This window comes from Pseudorasbora parva, chromosome 16 (genome assembly GCF_024679245.1).
Source record: "Pseudorasbora parva isolate DD20220531a chromosome 16, ASM2467924v1, whole genome shotgun sequence".
Classification (NCBI taxonomy): domain Eukaryota; kingdom Metazoa; phylum Chordata; class Actinopteri; order Cypriniformes; family Gobionidae; genus Pseudorasbora; species Pseudorasbora parva.
This window is the reverse complement of record NC_090187.1, coordinates 31,485,712-31,511,041: the sequence shown is the minus strand read 5'-3', so window position 1 is coordinate 31,511,041 and position 25,330 is coordinate 31,485,712. Positions and strand designations below refer to the sequence as shown.

General features: G+C 36.4%; 1 protein-coding gene across 2 annotated transcripts in view; it reads right to left on the bottom strand.

The window, feature by feature from the left end:
• Positions 1-4,801: 4,801 nt before the first annotated feature.
• si:dkey-246g23.2 (solute carrier family 66 member 2) overlaps positions 4,802-25,330 on the bottom strand; it is a 69,478-nt gene continuing 48,949 nt past the window's right edge. For both annotated transcript variants that reach the window (XM_067420257.1, XM_067420258.1), the window contains exons 4-5: positions 24,706-24,922; positions 4,802-9,691 (exon numbers count right to left, since the gene is read on the bottom strand). In XM_067420257.1, the coding sequence (XP_067276358.1) occupies positions 9,517-9,691; positions 24,706-24,922 (392 nt within the window). In that variant the 3' untranslated portion in view covers positions 4,802-9,516. The remainder of the gene's footprint in view (positions 9,692-24,705; positions 24,923-25,330) is intronic.

The window sequence follows — 25,330 nt, the reverse complement described above, 5'->3', positions numbered from 1 at the left end:
TTTACCAGTGTCAATATTAAAGCAATATTAACTACGCTCACCTGTCAAAACTCTACATTCCTGAACATCAACTTTCTACAACCAACAGTAATTGTTTAAAAAAAACTTTCAAAAATATAATTTTCATGACAACAACAAATTTTTCCAGGACATTTCCCATTGTGTTTCCCATGGATGGAAAATTTGTCATCAATTTTACAGGTTTTCAAGGTTTTCTAACTCTGGAATTGCTGTACATCATTAACAAGTGCAAAATAACCACATTTATTATATTTCATACACATTTATGCCACGGTCTGTCTGAATACTCGATTCTGATTGGGTAGAAAGTGTGCAATAAAACCGTTTAAAGGGTTAGTTTACCCAAAAATGAAAATTACACCATGAACACTGCCATTATAAAGCTTGGAAGAGCCAGGACATTTTTAATATGTCATAAACACCAAGGATGACTTGAGGATGAGTAAATCATGGTCTAATTTTCATTTTTGGATGAACTAACCCTTAAATGCACAGGTAGTTCCAAGTGAGTTTAATCACCGTTCTATAATAATGCGCTGCTTTTATTGAAGCCTACACACGTTAAGTAACTGACGTAACTCAGAGATGGAAAAACATGCTATGCACACACAGAAACATTCAGGAGCACAAAAACTTTGTCAACGCTGCTCTATTGAATAGCTACATTACAAAATAGGTTCTTTGCCTCCATGTTGTGCAGTAAAATGGTTTAATGCACAGCTAGCTGTGGTGATTATCCCTTACATTTACAGTACATTCGGCATGTTTGCCTGAAATAAAATATCAACATCATAATTTTTGTAAAATTGCTCCACATTGCCTGATTAAACCTGAAAGCATCCAAGATACAGTAAAAACACTCAATCTTCAAACTGTGTTGAATTCACTGACAATTGATTATCGATTATCTGACCATATGAGGCAATACAGAGCTAACACGTGCAAATATGTGTAATGATATCTGTAATGGTATCTCAAGTGAAAAGCTAAAGTACAGTGTGACCCTTTGACCCCATTAGCTGATGGTTTGCAATTAGGAATAAAATATCTCCCGCCCACATACATCACCACCGCCAACTGAATCTAGACACTGCACGGTCTGAGAACCTCAAAAAGCATTGCATTATTGTACATTACATACTTTCTGACATGCTGACCTTATCAAAGTTGCTAATGTCCTGTGATATATGACACCTGCACCATAGTTAGGTAACAGACACACACATCATGCCGAAGGACTGTTCCCGTGGCAACATTATGCCTATAAAAGGAAGTTAATACATACATCAATTGCTTCACAGATGACACAAAAATGCCTTTTCGTTCACGCAACTGAATATAAATGAGAAAAGCGATATGAAGGTAAAGGAAAAATGTAGCATAACTCGGGTCAGGTCACTTCACGTCAGGTCAACCCACCTCTACACAAGCAATTATCAGGATATTTCGAGAACAGCTTTAGAGAGTAGCAGAGACCTTCCACAATAATGGACGTTGGTCCATCGAGAGGGTTGAGGAAGTCATTCTTCAGTGGATATCAGAGAAATCAACCCGATCCTGTTGCTCATAGAAACAGGTGAAAGTAATAAAACTAGTGAAAGTGTAAAAGTGGTAAACCTCACATTACATTATATTTTACAGGAATAAAATAATGTTTTTTTACACGCGAAACATGAACTCATGTTATATATTGCACACTGTAAACATAATCAAAGCTTCGAAAACACGTGAAGAATGGGACCTTTGAAATTTTGAGTTCATTGAAATAAAAAATTTGAGTGAATACAATGAACATTTTTGAGAATCGACAACCTTTATTCAAATATTATTAAAAGATTTTGTAAGCATATTGGGTAATTGTGTGTTTTGTTTGTGATGACGCAGTTAAACATGCCAAATTGTGTGTGCTATTTTCATGATTTATCATTTTTTTTTTATGTGGTTCAGATACAAAAATATTTTATGTTTCTATTTATTAAACCAATTTCCTTCATTGTATTAACTCATTTTTTTATTTCAATAAACTCAAAATTTTAAGGCAACCAGGTTACTCACTTTTTTAAGTTAACTAACAAACTAACAATATTTTTTACAGTGTATATGCATATAGTCAAACCAAAATGTATTCAGGCACCAATATTTTCTCAGATTATCAGTTTATTCGCTATAGTTTAGAAAATGGTAAAATACAATATGACAAGAACTCGGAATTGAACTGTGTCAGAACAAAATCATCTTGATAATGTCCGATATCTTTGATAGAAAGGCATTTAATGGATTACAATTAACCAATCAGCTCTCAGCTGTTCATTTAAGTACACGATTAGATCATATCAATTTAGGTTAACCAATTACCAAGAAAAGTCTGTGGTGTAAAAGGTCACTTTAGCAATTATAGAAAAAACACTTTAGCAAAACATGGTCAGGTCAAAGTGGCTGAATAATTTTGGTCCCAAATTTTTAGACATTTTACTGGTAGTCCAAGCACTTTTTGGGTATAATAGGTCAGTTTACTTCATTTTACAAAACGTCATGATTTTTGGTTTTACTATATATACACAGTATGTATATATATATATATATATATATATATATATATATATATATATATATATATATATATATATATATATATACACTTCTATATATAATGTCACCATGCAAACACTGATGATTGTGGGGTCATATCTGACCTTCTGACCTGATTGTCATATCCTTTACTGTCAGTCTGCTGGAGCGCTGGCAACTTAACGTCTGCATTCATCGTTGGAATGGGTTGTGTCTACAGTACAGAAGGAGATAAAAAAATTGCAAATAGTAACTCAATCCATCATTTCCCTATCCCTGCATCAGGCTTCTCCACCGCTCACCTGAAAGGCTCTATTGAGCAAGAACACCCAGGATTCCCGCAGTCATCAATGTGACATCCTGTACCATATCATTAATGTATGGGACTTCGATTAATGGAGGGATACAGGTATCCTGCGGGCCGAGTCTCTCATCTATTATCCAGTCTTCCCCACAAACTTGAATATTTCATACCGAGTCTCTTTCACTGCTGACGCCAAAGGAATGTAAAGCCATGTAGAGTGCAGTACTGTCAAGTTCAGGACCGAAGGTCATTGCGGTGCAGTAGAGCCAAACACTCTCTGATCACTGATGCTGTCTTTATTATGGTCATTCGCTGTCTCCTGTCACACATGCTTAGTACAGAATCAGAAAAGGATGGAACTTGTTTTTTTATTTATTTATATATTTTTTAATTTTACACCCCACTACACTGGTCACACAAGCAATTTATATGTAATTTAAAATGTGCAATCATGCATCAGATGTAATTAAATCAAGTATGTTGCTGGAGCTTTGCAAATACTAATGTCAAATCATTTCAACAAGCAATACAGATGTTGTTACGTAACATGTTGACATCGTGAGTTCATCCATATGCAACAGGATAGCATTGGCAGGTCCAAGGATATCTCTCTTTCTCTCTCTCTCTCTAACACACACACACACACACACACACACACACACACACACACACACACACACACACACACACACACACACACACACATGTCGTGTTTCCATGTTTTATGGGGACTTTCCATAGGCGTAATGGATTTCATATTGTACAAACTGGACATCCTATCCCCCTACACTGCCCCTGCCCCTAAACCTACCCATCACAGGAAACATTCTGCATTTTTACTTTCTCAAAAAAACTCCCTCTGTGTGATTTATAAGATGTTTTCCTCATGGGGACCTAAAAATGTCCCCACAAGGACAAGGATTTCGGATATTGCCATCTTTTTGGGGACATTTTGTCCCCATAACGTAGGGATTACCAGGCCACACACACACACACACACACACACACACACACACACACACACACACACACACACACACACACACACACACACACACACACACACACACACACACACACACACACACACACACACACACACACACACACACACACACACACACACACACACACACACACACGAAATGACCAAGATTCACAGTGGTGACACTAGTTGGGGACATTTTTTTTATTTTTAAGCTGTAAATGCAGTCCTATATCATGTACACAATGCCACAATCAAGGTTGCATATGTTATAACACTAATATCCTGAAAAACGATTAATGATGTCCATTCAGCTGTATTCATAATGACAGGTTAAAGATTGTTTGTCATGTCACTTTTTAAGGCACCTTTTTGACATGAATGACAAAAACATTCAGACCATTAAGGCAACATTAAGCTGTCATTATCACACAACATTAAACACATAATAGACCGTTTTCTTGCTCATTGGTGTGATTTCCTCGCTGATGATGAGAGAATTACAAAGCAATTTACTGTACCAGTCATGTGCAACTAACAAAACAACGAAAACTGGAAAAATAACACACACATTAGAAACAAAATTGATGTGATTAATAAAAAACAAAAACAAGAATGTCTTTGGGTGTAACAACTCTTTTTTTTTTTTTGGGCTACAGCAAAGTTTTAAGAAGTTCAGAATGGTTGAACGAGTTGGCCCAAAAGAAAGAAAGAGCAAAGAAAATCTCTCATATCACAGTTTTCTCCAAGACAGCAACAAGAAGACATGCAGATCAAATGAAGACTACTGCTTTTTGGATGCTTCTTCTGAGAAAAAGATCCTACAAATCTCAAGTTTCTAAGATAACTGAAATGTCCAGGATACCAAAATCAGTGCTCAAAATTGAGAAATACATATACAGTACAAAGCACACAACATCTGATCAAGTTTTCTCATGAGGAGTGTATTGGTTTGAGACAGGACACTTTGGACGAAATGGTGTACACTACCGTTCAAAGTTCGGGGTCGGTAAGATAAGTAATGTGAAGCATTATTACAATTTAAAATAACTTTTCTATGTTAATACATTTTAAAATTCTATTTATTCATGTGATTTGCTGATTTGATTTTGCTCAAGAATATAATATCATCTTATTACCAGCCATTACTATTTTTGTGGAAAATGGCATTTCCCCCAAAATTTTTTTTTTCAAGATTCTTTGATGAACAAAAATTAAAAAAGAACAGTATTTATATAAAATCTTTTGTAAATACAAATGCCTTTACTGTCACTTTTCTCAATGTAATGCGGGTCAAAATGACTTAAAATGACCTAAGCTTATACTTTTTGTTTGTCCAGAAAGCCCATTTCATTTTTTTTTATATAATCTTGTAAATAATATTTTTTTCTATTTTTTTAATGCAATTTCTTTTGAAGATTTTTTTATTGACCTTAAAATGACTTAATTAAGAAATAATAATTTAAACACATTCTTTCAACTTAAATTCAAAATAACTTTTCATGCATAACCCTTTTAATTTAGCTCAAAATATCTTACATTGGGTGTCTTTGATGACCTCTTGTGAAAAAAATAAATAAATAACATGCTATTTCATGACTAGATAGCCTTACAGCTCTACTTAGAGCAAATGAACTGTTCCGCTGGGTCCTAAAGTAAGTCAAGTTGCATTCAGATACACACATTATAAATACATTTTTTGGTAAAGTTTCAGCATTTTTAGTTAGAATTTTGAGGTTTTTCTTTGTAGACTGAAGCATTCCTTGCATTCCATTGATTCCTATGGGGGTCCTAATTTATTCCGTATTCCTAAAGTACGAAAGTCCTATTCCTAGGGTCATTTTTTTTTTAAGTGCCCTAGAAAGAAAAATTGAATTAACCTTGCCATGGTGAAATAATAAGAGTTCAGTACATGGACATCACATACTGTGAGCCTCAAACACTGTTGCCTCCTACTTCTTATGTAAATCTTATGCATGAAAAACACCACGGAATAATAAGTGATTCTCAACATAACGCCAACTGTGATGCAATCGCTGGGATCCTTAATATGTACGCCCCCAATATTTGCATCTGTCCGAAAATGTTCATTGTCAGGTAGAACTGACGGAGCCGAATCATCGGGACTGCAGGTAAACAAGCGTTACGCGATGATAGCAAAAACGGCAGATCATGGAAATAAATGTCATGTTCCAGGCTGTGCAGGGGACGTGAGGACTTTTCATACCCTTCCCACAGACAAAAAAAATGTCAACAGTCATGGTTGATGTTTATCATAATCGAATACCACAACAATTGAATTCAAAATCTTTTGGTTGCATGGCCCATTTCAAGCAAGCTTCGTTCAGCATCTTAAACTGAAGAAAGTGGCAATTACAACTATATTCCTGCAAGCAGTAAGTAGTGATTTATCCACTTATTGACTGTTTAAACAATTTCTGATTAAATTGAAAGTTTATAGATAACGCAAGATGCCAGTACAGTAACAATAGGAAACTCCAAGTACCATGTATAAACAAAACACCGGATAGTATACTGGTTTTATCAGGGGGAAAGAAGAGCGTTCGTGCATGCGGTTGCCAGATTTCAAGTATATTTAAATCCCCAGAGCTTTTCTGTGAAAAGAACAAATATACTATCCGGTGTTTTACCTAAACATTTGCAATCTGGCAACCATATGCTGAAATAAGCCAATCAGAGCAGAGCTCAACATTAATATTCATAAATCTTCCAAATAAGGCAAAAACAGAGCATTACATCCTAGGGACAATTTCTAGGATGGTAAATTGACCTGTAAAACTGTATCTGGACAATTTTTGCCCTTAAATAAGCCACGTACTCTCTATGTAGATATCAGAGAACAATTTAACATATTGTTTCAAATCATTCTAGGGCACCTTTAAAATGAGCTTCGGGTCAAAAAAAAAACCAGAAGGAAGGATGGGGGTTAGAAAATAATACCTTTGAATGGTAGTGTACATTATCCAAGAGGTCACCTTGTTCAAAAGTACATTCTAAAAGCAAACTTCCAATGTCATACTGCATAGAATTGTAACAATGCAATGCATCCGTATTTTCTTGTCAAAGAATGCGTCAGTGGTTTTGGCCTTTGCTGGGGTCAGATATGTTGACAAGGTCATAACAGCACAACAGAACAAAGATTTACCTCAAACAAAGTCTCACCACAATGAGAACTAAAGCTAATAAACCTGCCCATGCAGGGAGGAAACAGCTGAGAGTCTGTGGCTTTGTGACCATCTGTAATAACCGACGGCTAAACTTTGACGTTCAACTAATGCCAAAGGAGCCACCAGGCTTAATCAGTCTCCCGCAGTGTCGAAATCTCTAAAGTGAAACATGGGCAGGGAGGTAGAAAGAGATGGAGATGGAATTTAAAAGTGCTTTTTAAGGCCACATCTGTAGTCCTCCCTGAGCAGCCAGGCGCTATAACAGGATTTAAAGTTATAGTGACCTTTTCTTTGCAGTGATAAATAGACATAACTCAGTGCTGATGCGAACGGTAACGTAATAGAGTGGAACTATTTTATGATGAAGACTCCTCATAGCTGATCAACTTCAGCAGCAGAATTGGGGTCAGTGCATTTTTTTCACCAGTTCCATCAACTTCCACATAAAAACAGTCCAAATGTCAATATTTGCGGGCAGACTGCTCTTTGCCTTGGCGTGACGTGCATGGAAAAACATGGACGATATATGACTGGTTGTGGTCAAGTGGAAAGGGCAATCATTGTCCCCTTTACAGGACATAGCAGGCTATCAACCCAAGATAACTCAAAAATGGTTCATTATTGGCTGTGTTTACGGTGAACTGCGTCTGGTTTCATTGGCCCATTACACATTATCATTCTACTTTCTCAGTCAAAATCTTTTGATTTTGAAAAAGTGATTCTTAAGCAAAATAACTTTACTGAAAAGGGACTATTGATCTGTGATTGAATGAAACAGAACAAACGCATCAGTTTTTTTTGTTTGCCAAGCAGTCCTATGTGATAAATCAGTTGTCCATTATATATTTATGGCATACGCTCATGCTGTTCCATTGATATAGTTAGGTAATTCAAGTTTGGTAATAAAATCATTCATCAGCAACTAGTTTTGACTCAAAGGCTTAGGTTTAAAAGTCTAACATTAATCTGCTGCTTAAAATATGGATTTTCGTGTGCAACTATGCAAGTAACAATCATTTAAGTGCTCTAAAATGAAAAAGGACCACAAATGGTTGACAAATGAGCTAGCAGTTTGTGGCAGATGCATTTGGCACATGCATTTCCAAGCACTTCCATTGCACTAAGAGCATATTGGCTCTCACAAAAGCTAGCAAAAAGATAAATACTATAAAAATAACAAAGTGAAAGGTCATTCTTTTATCGGGTTGTAGTAAATGTGTAGATTGGATTAGTTAAATGTTTTTTTTTTTTTTTTTTAATTATAAGATGTCCAGCAGGAATATATAAGGCCTGTTCACTCTTCTTTGAACAAACTTGTGAGAGAGAGAGAGAGAGAGAACCCTGAACTCAGGATAAATATAATACACTGTATGTATAAAAATAAATTGCAGTGGGGTTTAAAAGACTGGGGCAAAAATGAAAATCTGATCCAAAATCAAAATTAAAGCTAGAAATAAAAACAATGTTTAGGGTTTTTATTAAAATTAACACATAAGGACAAAACTTTTTTTTAAAATATATATTTCTAGGCCACTAATTTGTGACATGGAGCATGTAAACTTTATACAAAAGGTCAGAATTTCTTTGCCTCCCCTAATAAATTATTAACACTTTTTAAATTGAAATCTTCATAACACTTTACAATGTTTAATTTAACATTAGTTAATGTATTAACTAACATGAACTAACCATGAGCAATACATTTGTTACTGTATTTGTTCATCTCGCTTAACGTTAGTTAATAAAAATACAGCTTTTCATTATTTGTATATGTTAATTCAAAGTGCATTAACTAATGGTTGCTTGGCATTGACAAAGGTCAGATGTGACTGAAACATTTGCCCTTTTCTCAGTTTTTGAGGACCTCTTTGGGAGAGTGTTTGGACTCTCTTGGAGTGTTTCACTATTTGGAATCTTCTATCTACGCACCTCATTTGGACTAATTTGAAGGTGTAGTGAGTTCCTGAAAGGGCTGCAACAACTAGTCGATGAAAACCATAATGAAAATCACTGACAGCGATTCTCATTATATCAATTAGTCGGGTCTGCCCACCAATCGCATCAAATTACAGAGCTGAATAACGCATTTCTACGGACAAAATGCATCTAAAAATAGTGGAGTGGAAACAGTTGTAGGTCATTATTAGTTCATGTAAACTAATGTAGCTAACTAATGGAACCTTATTGTGAAGTGTTACTGGAATCTTCCGCTTTAATTGTCATGCTAAAGCAAATATGCAAGTTAAAATGATAAAATATCACTATTAAAGTTATATTAAATAAAAAAATAGAAACATTTTCACTATTGTCTCAGAGTTTTGAACCCCACTGTGTATTTTTACAAAAAAATAAAATAATAATAATTGTAAAAGCACATAGGTTTTGTAGGTTTACAGCATGTAGTACGTCCTTGTTTAGGGGTGTTGATGACCATCATTATTGTAGTGAGTTCAGCCCAGTTTGATTCTGGTGTCCTGGCCATAGAAGCCAACCTGGAGCAGAATGGCAATGTCAATTAAGATCTGGACCGCACCACAGACCAAAAACTGGGTGGGGCTTTCATTGATCACAAAATACAAGGTCTTAAAGATGTCACCAGCAGTCCACAGAAGCACCATCTTTATGCTGAAAAAGAGGTAGAGAGACAGAGAGAGAGATAATATTTTAGTACAGCATTCAGAAATATATAAAGTCTCAGCAGTAGGGAAGATTTTCCACTCAGCTATAAAGTTCTGATAAATTACCCTAATTCGAAACCTTTTAAAAGCGTCACCAATACATCAGACTAATGTATCGTACAATGTCCTGTCCTCCCACTTGATAAAGTCGTACATCTGCACATCTCACACACAAGCCTCTGAATTCTTGTGCATTTGGGTCTAATGGGGTGCAAATTTCAGCTATACTTAAAGGAATAGTTACAGGTAGTAAGGTGGTCAGGTGGAAGCTTTACAGATTTTAGTTTATAAAGTTTTAAATGACCATCAATTTTCTTCAGAAAACCTTTAATAACCCCCCGGAGCTGTGTCGATTACTTTTATAATGGCAGGTGCACTTTTTTAGGCTTCAGATGTTGGACTCCCATTTACTGTTATTATAATGCTTGTATTATCCAGGACATTTTTAATATAACTTAAAATGCATAAAATAAGAATGTCATATACACCTAGGATAGCTTGAGGGTGAATAAATCATGAGGTAATTTTCATTTTTCAGTAAAATATCCCTTTAATAGAATCTGAGGATGCAGTTAGTTCATTTATATAAAATTGTGAAGGTAACATGTAGAATCCAATAGTCTAACTTCTGGTTTATAACAGCTCATAAAACCTAAAAACAGATCAACTTAAGCATTTTATGCAGAAGAATTTACATTCCACAAATGTCAACTTGATTGTGTTAAGTTAAGCGACTGGAGGGACAGTGCATCCTGGGACGTAACCTGCTCTTTATTAGTCAGAGAAGGACCGAACCACCTGCAAGAAGCTTGGGGGACAGCCAAAGAACATATTTTGTAAATGTCAATCCTCCTTCCTTTTCGAAACGCAGTTAAAAGTTAAGCTTTGAAAACTTCCAGGAATCAGCTAAAGTGTTCTCAGACAAGGAGAGACGCTGCGTTCTCAGCGGTATTTATTCTAAATTGTTTATTCATTTCATTCGAGAGTACAGAGAGAGAGAGAGAGAGAGAGAGAGAGAGAGAGAGAGAGAGAGAGAGAGAGAGAGAGAGAGAGAGAGAGAGAGAGAGAGAGAGAGAGAGAGAGAGAGGTCTAAAGAAGAGCACTATACATCAGCCACAGTCACAGATGATAGGGATGAGAATTTTGGCTTCTGGTCGTCCCGATAAGAGAAATTAGTGTTTTACACAACTTGGGGCAGCAGAAGCATCTACAGTAATATAATGGTACATTTTTCCATCTTGTCTACTTGATGTTACAAATCCACCCATCTAGAAATTACATTGATGAAGATTACGTTCTTTTTTTGGTGCATTGTTTTGGTGTCACAGAAAGATTGTGGATGAGGATAAAGAAACATTTGCTGACAGGAAGTGCAATGTTTGCTGAAATCAGTGTGAAATATGATCATTGATCTAGATATAGGATATTACAGTGCTAAACTCTTCTTTTGCAAAATTTGAAATTAGTCTTGTTTTGGGGAAAAATTACTCAAAATGAAGATTTTTTCATCTTGATTATTGAAAGAATGAAGAAGTTTTTGCTTAAAATAAGCAAAATAATCTGCCAGTGGGATAAGTAAAATAAACTTGTTTTAAAATTATTTTACTTACCCCACTGGCAGGTTATTTATTTTAACTCTCTTAATTTTGAGTTTTTTCCCCCCAAAACAAGACAATTACTCTTGTTTGTCTCATAAATACTTCTTGTTTTAAGAATTTTTAGATGCTTGGACTAGAAACAAGACAAAAATACTAAGTATGACACATTTTTTTGCAGTGAAAGTTGGCATAGTCCTAAAGTATTTTATTCACGTGTAGGAATTGTGGACACACCAGACACAATCTTCCAGATGATTCGTTCAACCATAATTCCACACAAAAATAACGAAGCAACATTTCCAACCCCCAAAATCCCCAAAAACTGTCCATCATCAGAAAGATATAGGCTCCAGTCAGTCTGGAGAAGACACCAGCTAACTTTATTGCCTTGCAAACTTTGGTAACTCTGAGCAACACCAAATATACCAACAGACTTTGATCAAAAGATAAAGAAACAAACCAGATCTCTGCAGTTTCAAGGACCTTTAGATAAACTCTCACAGAAACTGTTGTCATGCACAAACCGCATCAAATCACAAAATCGTTGATTGTCGAACCTGCATTCAAACAGTCTTCATCATGTCCTTTAATCATGTCCTTTAACCAATACACGTGGCTATTTTACGAGATTTTAAGTATTGAATGAATGGTTGAAAGTGTACCTTTCTTGGTGGGTAAACAAATCTGAGTTTTAATCTCAGAACAAAGTTTTGAACATCTTTATTTCGTTTTTTTGCGCGCAAAAACTATTCTCGTCTCTTCATAAAATTATTGTAGAATCACTGTAGTGAGATGAGCTTTGTAACGACGTTTAGTGCCTTTTATGGGTCTTGAGAGAGGAAATGACATTGGTGTCAATGAAAGCCTTTCTGAGCCATCGGATTTCAACAAAAATATCTTAATTTTTGTTCCGAAGATGAATGGAGGTCTTACGGGTGTCGAACGACATAAGGGTAAGTAATTCAGGACAGAATTTCATTTTTGGGTGAACTAACCATTTAAGTTTATTTTCTTTACGTTGAGTCTCGTGTTCTAAGTTAAGTTTTGACACAAAGTTTCTCTCGATGAATCTACAACGAGCTTGCTTTAACTCCAAAACAACCAAGAGGCTTTCCATCTAGCCGCCAACACGCCACGTGATTGGCTTTCCAAGACATTAATCAAAAACAGGCAAGATCGTTAGTGAATCACCGAACCTGGGAAACCCACTGCAGACCGAAAAGGGAATCCTCAAGCAAAGACACGAGACACAAACGCAAGTAACCTCCAGATTCTAAACTAAACTGGTGCAAATATTAATTTTACATGTTAGAGTAATCAATAAAGTTTATATTTAAATAAAAGTGTACTTGTGTTTTTATGTACTTATGAATTTAATGTCAAACTCCTGATCTAAGTTACCTAGCTGTTAAATAGTGTTTCACTATTGTGTGGATATTAATATCCGGTGCAGAGTGAATAGTTACGACCCATTCAAAAGAAGGCTGGACGAGTCATTTGCTCGGTCGTAAAATAGACTCTTATAAAATTACCTATGATTTTATTAAATTGAGCTAAATAGTCCTGTTTCCCTTATACAGAGCCACTACAGTTGGTGCAAACTAAAAAATGTGGAAGCTGGAAAAGCCTATACGTAGGTATCCTGAAAGTTTTTCTTTCTATATTAAATACTTTCATAACTTTTCATAGATGGAAATCCCCATTAAAATGTTCAGTTAAAAAAGAGAAAATGTGTCCTCTGCATCTGATCTCAATGTTACACCCCACTCTTCTTCTCCTTCATTTGTCTTTTACATTAGTTTACTCTGGAGACCATCTCCAAACATCATTAATGGGGATGAAACATTAATGAGGTAATTAAGTGGGTTGGGTCATCTGTACAAGAGCACTGATAACAGTGGTGCCACACAATAACAAACACTTAATGGTTCTCCATCTTCCACTCAGAGAACAGAAACTCCTCTAATTGTTCCCAAACATTCATTCTTTCTCGTTCATAAAAACAAACCGCAATCTCCCCCCTACACTTTCTTTCCCCTCCGAGCACTTTGTGGATTGACAGCAGATGAAAGGAATGCTCAGCAAACAGCGAGCAGCGCTTCAGGGCCTGTGAGAGAGGTAGAAGTGATTATTGCATTGATTAGGAGAACTGAGGCCACGGTTACAGCACTCCCAGTCCACAGTGAACAGCTCTGCACTCAACCCTGACAAGCCTTCAATTGATCCTCTTCAACCTGACACTCTCATCTCTGCGCCGAAAGGAAAGAGAAAGACAGAACAGAATAAAAGGAACAAATAATAGACAATGTTAATAGACAGATAGAATGATGGATAGAACATTAGAAGAACAGATAAATAGGGGTTGGGAAAGAATCTTAGAACAAGAGAAAGAAGGATGGGATGATAGAATAAAATAAAATAAAATAAATTCAAACGAGAATGATACAAAGAACAACAGACAGATATATACAAAGAACACTAGACAGAACGATAAGATAGTTGGTTAACAGTTCTTAAAACAATTCTGCGCAGTGAAAAAGTTCTATGGATGTTAAAGGTTCTTCATGAAAACATTCAAGCCAACGGACGGACGGACGGGCAGACAGACAGAAAAACAGACAGACAGACAGACAGATAGACAGATAGATAGATAGATAGATAGATAGATAGATAGATAGATAGATAGATAGATAGATAGATAGATAGATAGATAGATAGACAGACAGACAGACAGACAGACAGACAGACAGACAGACAGACAGACAGACAGATAGATAGATAGATAGATAGATAGATAGATAGATAGATAGATAGATAGATAGATAGATAGATAGATAGATAGATAGATAGATAGATAGATGATGGATGGATGGATGGAGACATACATACAGCTAGACAGACAGACAGACAGACAGATAGATAGATAGATAGATAGATAGATAGATAGATAGATAGATAGATAGATAGATAGATAGATAGATAGATAGATAGATAGATAGAGACAGACAGACAAATAGATAGATAGATAGATAGACAGACAGACAGACAGACAGACAGACAGACAGATAGATAGATAGATAGATAGATAGATAGATAGATAGATAGATAGATAGATAGATAGATAGATAGATAGATAGATAGATAGAGACAGACAGACAGACAGACAGACAGACAGACAGACAGACAGACAGACAGACAGACAGACAGACAGATAGATAGATAGAGACATACCAATAGATAGACAGACAGACAGACAGATAGATAGATCCAGAGCTTGGGAATCTACCAGAGAAAGCTGCTGCATGAACAATTCATGGGCTGGAGGTGTGCTCATCAAAACTTATACATTTGAAGACAAGTGAAGTCAAAACTGCTGGTGAGGGAAAAAATAAATAAATTAAATATGTATGTAGATCGATCCATCCGGCTCAAACACAGGAGAGTGTGCACATCTTCTAAAAGATATCAGTCTCCACCACACAAAAGAAAAAAAGACTCAAAGAGAAAGAAAGTGATGGAGACATTACAACCCTGAAATTGATTTATTTTTCGTTACCATATGGCTAACAAACAAGCTCACACAGATCACTGTCTTACAAACAAATCTTAGCCAATCAAACCGATCTGAAATGCATACAGCACAGCTGCGATGTGCTCTGGATGGATAGTGTTCCAGCACCCTTTAAATCAATACAGTTGGACATTATAACGTCCCCAGTGATATATTTATACTTCTGCATACACAAACCCATTAAGAGCAATGCTAATGTCATACAAATAGGCATGTCAACTGGAAAAACGGATGGTTTCCTCTTTCCGCTCTCTGTCTTTCCCTCCAGAATGCTGGCACTCTCTTTTCTTATTCTTTTTCGTCTCCTCCCCTACTCCACTGTGCTTTGCCCTGGAGGGAATGTGAATAATTCTGTTGCGGTACTGGTCCTGGCAAGCCGGGGCTGCTAGCGGCACATCTAATTCAATCACACGGCTCAGTTTGATCAATGGGGACTGTGCTGGAAGCCGGCGTACCTCCGCTCACCTTGGGTCATGTGGGGATCCACTCCAATGGCTTTTTCTTCTCTAATTAACCCAGACATGACAGCCAACAACTGTGAGGGCAACAACTCTGCTGACAAAGGTCTGTGTGTTCACGTGCCTCTAAGCGATAGCGAAGATCGAAGTGTGTCAAAACATACCTTGCTAATATGTGTTGAGGGGAAACATAACTTTCAGGTTTCAGAAATTCATGTTTAGGCCAGAATACTACCATACTATTTCTGCAGTTTGCATCATGAATGCACAGTATTAAGGATGCACAATATATTGAGCAAAATATCAGCTATGATGGACAATTTTTTTATTTATTTTTTATCAGTAGGTTTTTAAGATTTATTTTGCCATCATTACATGGTTAATTTAAAGGCATAGCTTGGATAAGATTAGCTTTTTTAAAGGGATAGTTCACCCCAAAATGAAAATTACCCCATGATTTACTCACCCTGAAGCCATCCTAGGTGTATATGACATTCTTCTCTCAGACCAATACAACCAGAGTTATATTTTTTTTAAAGTCCTGGCTATTCTAAGCTTTATCAATGGCAGTAATTTTAAGTTGAGCAAAATTTTAAGCTCAAAAAAGTGCATTTGGTGGTGTGCCAGAAGCTAGATATTTTACTTTATAATGTTTTAAATATGGATATTTTACTAACACAAACCCATCGATTCACTTCAGAAGGTTTTTATTAACCTCCCAGAACCAAGTGGATTACATTTATAATGGATGGATGCACTTTTTTTGGGCTGCCATTATAAAGCTTGGAAGAGCCAGGGTATTTTTTTAATATAACTCAAATTGTATTCATCTGAAAGAAAAATGTCATACAGTATATACCTAGGATGGCTTGAGGAGTGTGTAAATTGTGCGCTTAATGTTTCTGTGAGAAAATGAACAGTATTTGTGTTATTTAAAAAAACAACAACACACAAATACTGATCGTTTTCTCGCAGAAACCGATCGTTTGGTGTCTTAAGACATCAATGTGTCGCCACGAGCCACAGGGTTTAATATGGATTCGTATATTCATATGTTTTTACTCTCATAGTGACTGTCATAGAAAACACCCCATTGACCTACATTATTGGGCAACATTATTGAGCAACGGTTGGATTCAAAAATCTTCATTTGTGTTCTACTGAAGAAACAACACACCTACATTTTGGATGCCCTGTGGGTCAGCAGATAAAAAATAACATTTTTATTTTTGGGTGAACTATCCCCCCAAAGTTTCTAAACTTTGATAATAATAGTTTATTAATAATCAAATTATTAGAATGATTTCTGAAGGATCATTTGATACTGCTTGAAAACCAGCTCTACCATCATGAGAATAAACTACATTTAAAAATGTATAAAAACAGAAAATATCCATTTTAAATTGTAATATTATTTCACAATTTACTGAATTTGTGATCAAATAAATGCAGCCTTGGTAAGCAATGCGCATAAGAGACCTCAAAATGTATTTTGAAACTTTATGATTTGCTTAATCAGTATTTTTTCTCTTGTTGCAGTACAATTATCTAAACAAATTCTCAAACAATCCTATATTCTATGTATATGTTCAAAATAATAGATAATATTGGGTTAAGTAAAATATGTCAATGGGGTAAAAAATCTAATTAATTCCAAATATGTACAAGCACATTTGCATTATTATCTTAGTGTACTAAATTTGCCGAAATGTGCAGTATACAACCAGTATACAATGATTTGATAACATCACCATCTTGACTTATTTGATCAGATTAGCAAAAGTTATGACACTTTGCACAAAAACAGGATTAAGAAAGTAAACCTGCTAAATTAAAAATGCAAATAAATTGCTAAATTAAATATGCAAAGATATATGGCAAGAAGGTTTCAAAGGATTATCATTGCATAATGCAAAATTTTAACAAGTAGTATACGATGCATACTTTGTAGTATGCAGCACTCTAGAATATCATTCTAAACAAACAGTATAGCTCATGAAACAGAGTCCCTCAGTATTGTTGACTTGTTTGAGGTTAATAAAGCATTTCTTTCTCTCTGCTTGTGTCCATTTTCATAGATGTTGCTTCGCTTCCTATGATAAATGAGTTTTTGCCACATGGATGTATCACTGAGCACCATTTGAAGCATATAAATCAAATGCACAACCAGACCACAGAAAGACAAATAGCTCCCACCAGTTGTCATAACAGTGGCCCTAACAAAACAGAATGGCAACTATGCTAGCGAGGACACCTTCCGTTCCCCAGATACTCAGGACAGCTAAGTTACATCCACTGCTTCCTTATTTTTATAAACATGGGAAACGTTTCCTATGAGCGTGAAACTCCCAGGGGTAATCAGGGCCGATCAGGTCTCTGTGTGAGCAGCGAGGCCCATGGCGAAGCACGGTCTCATGGGGGAATCTGACTGCCTGTCCCTGCTTGTTAGAGAGACAGATTACAGTGCACTTGGCTTCATCAACACAGCAGGGTCCTGATGCTAACTACGCTCTTGACTTAGCATGGAGCCTAAAACTCCAGAAACTGGTTTCAGCTGACATTAGAGCTGAGAAGTTCAAACTTTTTTTGGTTAACTTTCTCAAATATTTTAGAGCTTGTGTGGAGGTGCCTGAACTGGGAGAAGTGAGAGACAGCAGGTGTGAGACAGCAGGTGAAAGACAGAGGCAGCAGTGTGATGCTTGTTGTGTAATATGAGTATAGTTGGGACAATTATAATCTAATCTATAAAGATAACAAGAGGAAGTTGCAAGTTAGCAAGAGGAAGGTGATCAGGTTATGAGGACACGTGAATAATAATACTTATTATAATAATAATAATAATAATAATAATAATAATAATAATAATAATAATAATACTGCAATATTCCATAAAAAAGTTGTGTGGATTCTGATTGGCTATCAATTTTTATCGTTCATCAGCATGAAACAATTGTGTTGAAAAGGATTCCAATGATATTGTTCCTCCATTTTTTTTTAAGATGTGGTGTGAACTTCCTTATCTTCATAGAATCAGAATTATTACAAGTTAAAACTTTATACACTGTAAACCAGTTGCCTCGTTTTTTTTTTAAGTTAAGCAATGTAAATTTTAAGTAAGCAGAACTAGCAGATTTTTATTTTGTAATTATACATTTTAAGTGCTCTGGAATTTGACTAGCTTTAACTAGCTAGTTAAATAAATTTTACCTTGCTAATTTGTTACACAATGCTAAGGTAGCATTACCATAGCATAGCACTTGCTGAAAAAGGACAGCAATATAATGCATTTAAAGGTACATGCCACTATTTTTGAAATCTACCGCCAGACCCGGAGATCGGCTAAATTGATTTGAAAATGGTAAGCCTCAACTGTTTAACTCTAGGGGGGTTGGAAAATGGTCCTATTTTCAAAAATAGTGGCATCTTCATTTAACATATATCTGTTCTCAAACTAAACTCATGCTCCACTCATCACCATGATGGTAACCCTACAAAAAAAAAAAAAAAAAAAAAAAAAAAACAACACAACAGAAACTCGTCTAAACTAGCATAAAAAAACATTAAACACTACTAAATCTCCCACTTAACGTAAACACACACACACACACGCACACGCACGCGCACACACACACACACACACACACACACACACACACACACACACACACACACACACACACACACACACACACACACACACACACACACACACACACACACACACACACACACACACACACACACACACACACACACACACACACACACACACACACACACACACACACAACACTTGACTTTGGCATTTACTGTCCCCTTTTGAGTGTCATAAGTATGCTGGGAAATAGACATCCCAGCCCAGTTTCAGTTAAATTTAAGGGAAGTGTATTTAAAATTGTGGCCAAAACTGGTACTGCAATAACTTTCAAATGACTGTAGAGCGGTGAATCCCCTCTCCCCCTCACCCCTGACTCGATGTTGCTGCAGGATCCAGCAGGAACGTTTATGATAATGAGTCTATGCACTGTAAAAAAAAAAAAAAAAAAATGTTGGTATTTGTTGGTGTAACTTAAAAAAGTAAGAAACCTGGTTGCCTTAACATTTTGAGTTTATTGTAATTAAAAATTTGAGTTGATACAATGAAGGAAATTTGTTTAATAAATAGAAACTCAAAATATTATTGTATCTGAACCATATAATTTTTTTTGATAAATCATGAAAATAGCACCATTTTGGCATGTTTCAATGTGTCATCAGAAATAAAACACACACAATTACCCAATATGCTTACAAAATCTTTTAATAATATTTTAATAAAGGATGTCGAATCACAAAAAATGTGCATTGTATTAACTCACAATTTTAATTTCAATGAACTCAAAATTTTAAGGCAACCAGGTAAATTTTTTTCTAAATAATTTTTTACAGTGTGTGTTATCTATAAGAGAAAAGAGTTTGCAAGGTCAATACAACGCTATAATTAGAACTATTATCAAAGAGTCCATCCCAAGGCTAAAGACAACTGTAATGTAATCCACAATGAATATGGCTGTCAGACACACATGATAGTGTGAGGAAAAATGTCAGATATAGGATGAGCTCCTTTTACCCACATATATAAACAGTGCCCGCAGGGTCCAAAATCTAAAATGAAAAAGATTAGGAATCAATTTCAGTAACTATACAAAAGTGAACTAAAAAAAAAATCCCCCTGTCAAGAACAATGGGGCAAAGCCTCATGGGAGAGAAGAGTCAGCGTGTCGCTGGGTACCTGGACCATTAATGTCAGTCACAGTCTAAAATGCAATGCTACTTACATCTGTGTTTCCATCAGAAATATACATATGAATTTGAACAGGACACCGGATCAATGAGAAGTTCAAACGAGAGAGAAAGAAGGTCAACGAGAGAGATTGGCGCTTTCAGAAAATAGCAAGGGGAGATTGACCATTTAAATCCTTCAGTTTCAATAAATGTCTGGCTCAAGGGCACAGTGTTGGACCCTCCCAGCTTCACTGGCCCATATTAAGGACTGTAGGGGGGTATGGATGGTTGGTCTAGTTACAGACAGTACTTCACGTGTCATTGGTGAAGATACAATCTCCACCTGTCACGATACCTCATAAAACTCTCTCTACAAGGGCACAGTAACACAAACGCAAGCTCTGTTCCACAACCTAAAGTAGTACGCTGCCCCCCTAGACAGCATTTTACAACCATGGCTCATTTAAAATAAGACTCCAAAATACACCTATACATACAATTCACTACACAATGCAACAAAGTACGCCTGATTCACGTTCATCTGTTTCAGATAAAACTAGATGCTTATATCATCATTCAAATGTACAAGAAAGCAATGTTATATAATTTTGCAGAAATGTCTCCCCAAGCTAGTTTTTTTCAGTGAGCCTGTGCTGGCATTATTGTTGCGATATTGATGTACATAAAAGAAATAGTTCACCCAAAAATTCCTCACCTTTTACTCATTCAAAACTATCACTGACTTTCTTTTTTGGAACAGAAGATGAATGTTTGTCTTTTCTATACACTTAAAGCATTTAGGGCCAGATATACCTAACAGGGAAAATTAGCATGAGATTGCAAATCCTAAAAATGGGAGTGGAAAGTTCTGTATGTGATCTACTAATGACGAGCAAATTAATGAACATGGACGCAGCCGAATCGTTTTCATAATGACCAATGCAATCTACCAATAGCAGCACAAATTAGGATCTGGTTTAAGACAGTGACTACGTTTACATGGACAGCAGTAATCTAATTATTGACCTTATTCTGAATAAGACAATATTCTGATTCAGGTGTTTACATGAGTTGCTTTTAGAGTACTCCGTTCATGTTCCCGTTTTACATTATAGTACATAGATTGATTATGGAGCGTCATTATGGGTGTCGCTGTTGGACAGTGTTACTTTACATTAAGAAGTATAAAACCACTCGTTTTTATAATGTTTTATATACATTTACGTGAATTTATTTTTGTAATATTATGTATCGTCTCTTTCTGTTTTTTTTAAGAGACACTGCCCCTCTTTTCTCCTTATTGACAGCGTACATTTAGAATAATAGCTTTGATTAATGATGAAAAAGGTTTAAAAATCGTGACTTTGGATTGTTTTTCCTGCCGTCGAGCTACAGGCACTGAATGACCCATCTGGTTCGGGATTACAGATACAAACTTATTGTATTTTACTTTTACAATGAGCATAATAATTACAACAACAACAACAACAAAAAATAGAGGGGACGCATTGTTCAGAATAAACAGTCAAGCAAAACACACACCGCCCATACCAACGCGTTATGGCAACGACATTTTAGACTGACAGATACGTAAAAGATAAACGGGACTTTTCCGCCATTTGTTACTGTTTTGTACACGTTGTTATATTAATTATAATTCCAATTCTGTTTTATTGGCCACAATATTATCACTGATTTTTGAGAGGGGCACTTTTGATTAATTTTCAAAAAGGGCAGCGCCTCGAACCCACAAAGCCTCCCCTCTGCACTTCCCTGTTGTGCATAACGTTATGTGTCCTGTCACAAAATGCGGAGAAATCTCGGACATGACATTAATAGATAGATTGTGTCTGTAATGTCTGTAATGCACATGTCTGTAATGCTCTCCGATAATGTGACTAAAATAGGCATACTCCACGTCTTAATCCGATTTATGTTTAGTTAGATTATGACTTTAATCGGATTAAGGTAATTAGAAATCGCTGTCTATGGTAGCCTCTTAATCAGAGTCAATGACTACGTTTCCATGGACAACAATACTCTGGTATTAATCTGATTAAGACAATACTCTGATTAAGAGGCTACCATGTAGACAGTGCTTTCTAATTACCTTAATCTGATTAAAGTCATAATCTGATTTACAGCGGGTTTTCTGAGTCCATAAAATTAACAGCCATGCCAAAGTCACGCTATGATTGAATGTTGGAGAACATAGCGTGGCATAGGGTCGTAATGACGTGCCATAATCGATCTATGTTCTATCACATGTAAAACGAGAACATGAACGGAGTACTCTAAAAGCAACTCATGTAAACACCTTAATCAGAATATTGTCTTATTCAGAATAAGGTCAATAATTAGATTACTGCTGTCCATGTAAACGTAGTCACTGGGAGACTGGCATTGACAGTGGTGCTCCTCACCTGTAGCACCACATGAGTCTAAACACACAACTGATTTCAAATGTTCCCGGGCAGGGTTTGACTTCCAATATGGCGGACGGCTTACGTATAGTGGCACATAGAAACAGCCGCTAACGAGCCATCTATGTAGATATATATTTGGCCTATACAACCTGTTCATTATAAGTCTTCTGAAGCCAAACGATTTCAAATATAATTCACTCCTCAGTTTGTTGAAATTTGATTGAAACAGAGAGTTCAATTATGTTAAACCTGGCATGAAACATTTGTACCCCCGGATGAATAAATGTTAACAGATAATTATTTTTATTTATTTTAGTTGACAGGATGAAGAAATATTGTTCTAAGTAGTGGCACATTTAATCATTTTAGACAAAATCCAAGAATGTTTGGGAGCAGCCTTCTCAGGTTTTAAATCCACAATATACTGTACACACACACACACACACACACACACACACACACTCACACACACACACACACACACACACACACACACACACACACACACACACACACACACACACACACACACACACACACACACACACACACACACACACACACACACACACACACCGGGGACTCTACATAGACGTAAAGGTTTTTATACCCTACAAACCATATTTTCTATCCCCCTACACTGCCCCTAAACCTACCCACCACAGGAAACATTCTGCATTTTTACTTTCTCAAAAAAAACTAATCCTGTATGATTTATAAGCCTTTTGAAAAGTGGGGACCGCTGGCTGGTTCCCACAATGTAATCTCAGGTTTTACTATCCTTATGGGGACATTTGGTCCCCACAATGTAATATAAATAAGGGCACACACATGCACACATGCACGCACGCGCACACACACACACACAGTCTTGGTGACAGATATCTTCCATTCATAGACGTTGAAGGACAGCTTCAAAAACACATTCTGAACCATGTCTTCAAAGGCTTCACCAACAATAAATTCACATGCATACGTAAAAAAAACACACACAAAAAACAGATGTCAGTGCAGTGATTGGTCGAGGGCTTTAGACGCCTGCAGACACTCTGAAATGAAGGGCAAAGGCATTACACACTACACACAATACCGGTGACACATTCATTGTGTTCATAAAAAGATGGATTTCCGGAGAAACGCCATTTACATTAGCTTCCATTTTCCCTCTCTCAGCCTAAACTGTGCTCACAATGTTTAATTTGGCTCATAAAGAGGAGCCTGAAGCATGTGTCACATTGACTTCTGTGGAGCAGACCATGAGATGAAGGGCTTTTGCACTTTTTTATAAAAAAGAGAGGAAAAAAGAGCTGTGAGCTGTGATTATTATGCTGACTGTAGCCGGAGGCTAAATATATTAGCATTAAATTCTCTCTATCTCTCATATTGGGATTTTTTTCAAAAAGTACTAGTAAGGTCAACTTTGTTTCACAAGGAGTCTGCGGATTTGAGCAGAATGGGTTGTAACATCAATTAACAAGCTCATTAGCTGTCTAATATTAATTATCTTCATTATGTGCCTTTAATGAGTTATGTCATGGGTGAAGCATGTCCTGCAAACAATTACTGTGTGTAAATTTAACCTTCTCACCTTCTACTTGCCATGGCACAGATGACATTAACACACATTATGGCAAGCAATGAGGAAAAACTGTCACAGGAGGTCGTGAAGCATAGGCTTTAATATGTTATCTCAAACGCATAAACTGTGCTCTACTTATAAACGCATAAACTGTGCTCTACAATACCCAAGCCATTCCCGAGTGTGAGGATTTGCTTCTTAATATTAACATAAATATACATTTCTTTGTCATTTGAGGTGAAATATAATGCTTATGCGCAGTTTATCTACTTGAAGCCGCTCGCCCAAGCGGAAAACTATGTACTGTTGCCAGATCGATTGCAGAAAACCATCTAAATGCAGTTGAGGCCAAACTTTTTGGTCCAGTTGGGTTTGAGGGAAAAAATCAGGTCAGATGGCCTTGGATCTAATTTTATTGAGTTTACCTCGGGTCAGGTTTTTCTTTTTTCAAGAAAAAGAAAAGACTTCTTGAACCTACCGTTAATGCAACATTTTAATGTAACAATTGAAGGGCCAGAATGAAGCATATTAATGAAAGATCAATAACAGTTTGGCCCTTGTTTACCTCATGCCTTTGGTGGAGCGGTTGTTATAGTTTTGCAGCAGCTGAGGCAGACCCAACATGGCTTCAAACATCACTGCCAAAGAGCCCAGGGTCTCCACAAACAGAACCCAGTCCAGAAAGAGGAACGTTATGAAAGCACACAGCATCATGAAGGCAAAGCAGAACACCAGATAGTCTTCAAAAGAACTCCAGCTCCAGAAATACCGAAGGTCCAAATCTGGAAGAGAGACAAAGAAAAAAAATTATAAACATGCATAAAAAATATTATCCAAGTATTTCATTTACAGACAACAAGATATCAGCCAGCATCACTCTATAACAATACACATGGAAAAGGGCAAAGGGAGACTTTAAAGCATTTTATCATTAGTATGCATATCACAGTGTTCAACACCTCACACAAACTCTCTCACGCTATAAGAAAAGTTAAATGAGCTTTGAAACCTGTGTGCCTCTCTCTGCAAATCTGCATTATATAAAGAAACCCATTTACGACAACTCAACATTTCATTTACAATTTTCCTGAGAGCCATGAAATAAATGACCAGGCTCTCCAGGGGAACACAGCCACATATTCAGCAGTGCGGATTAAGCACTCATATAAAAAAAAGAAAGACACAAAACC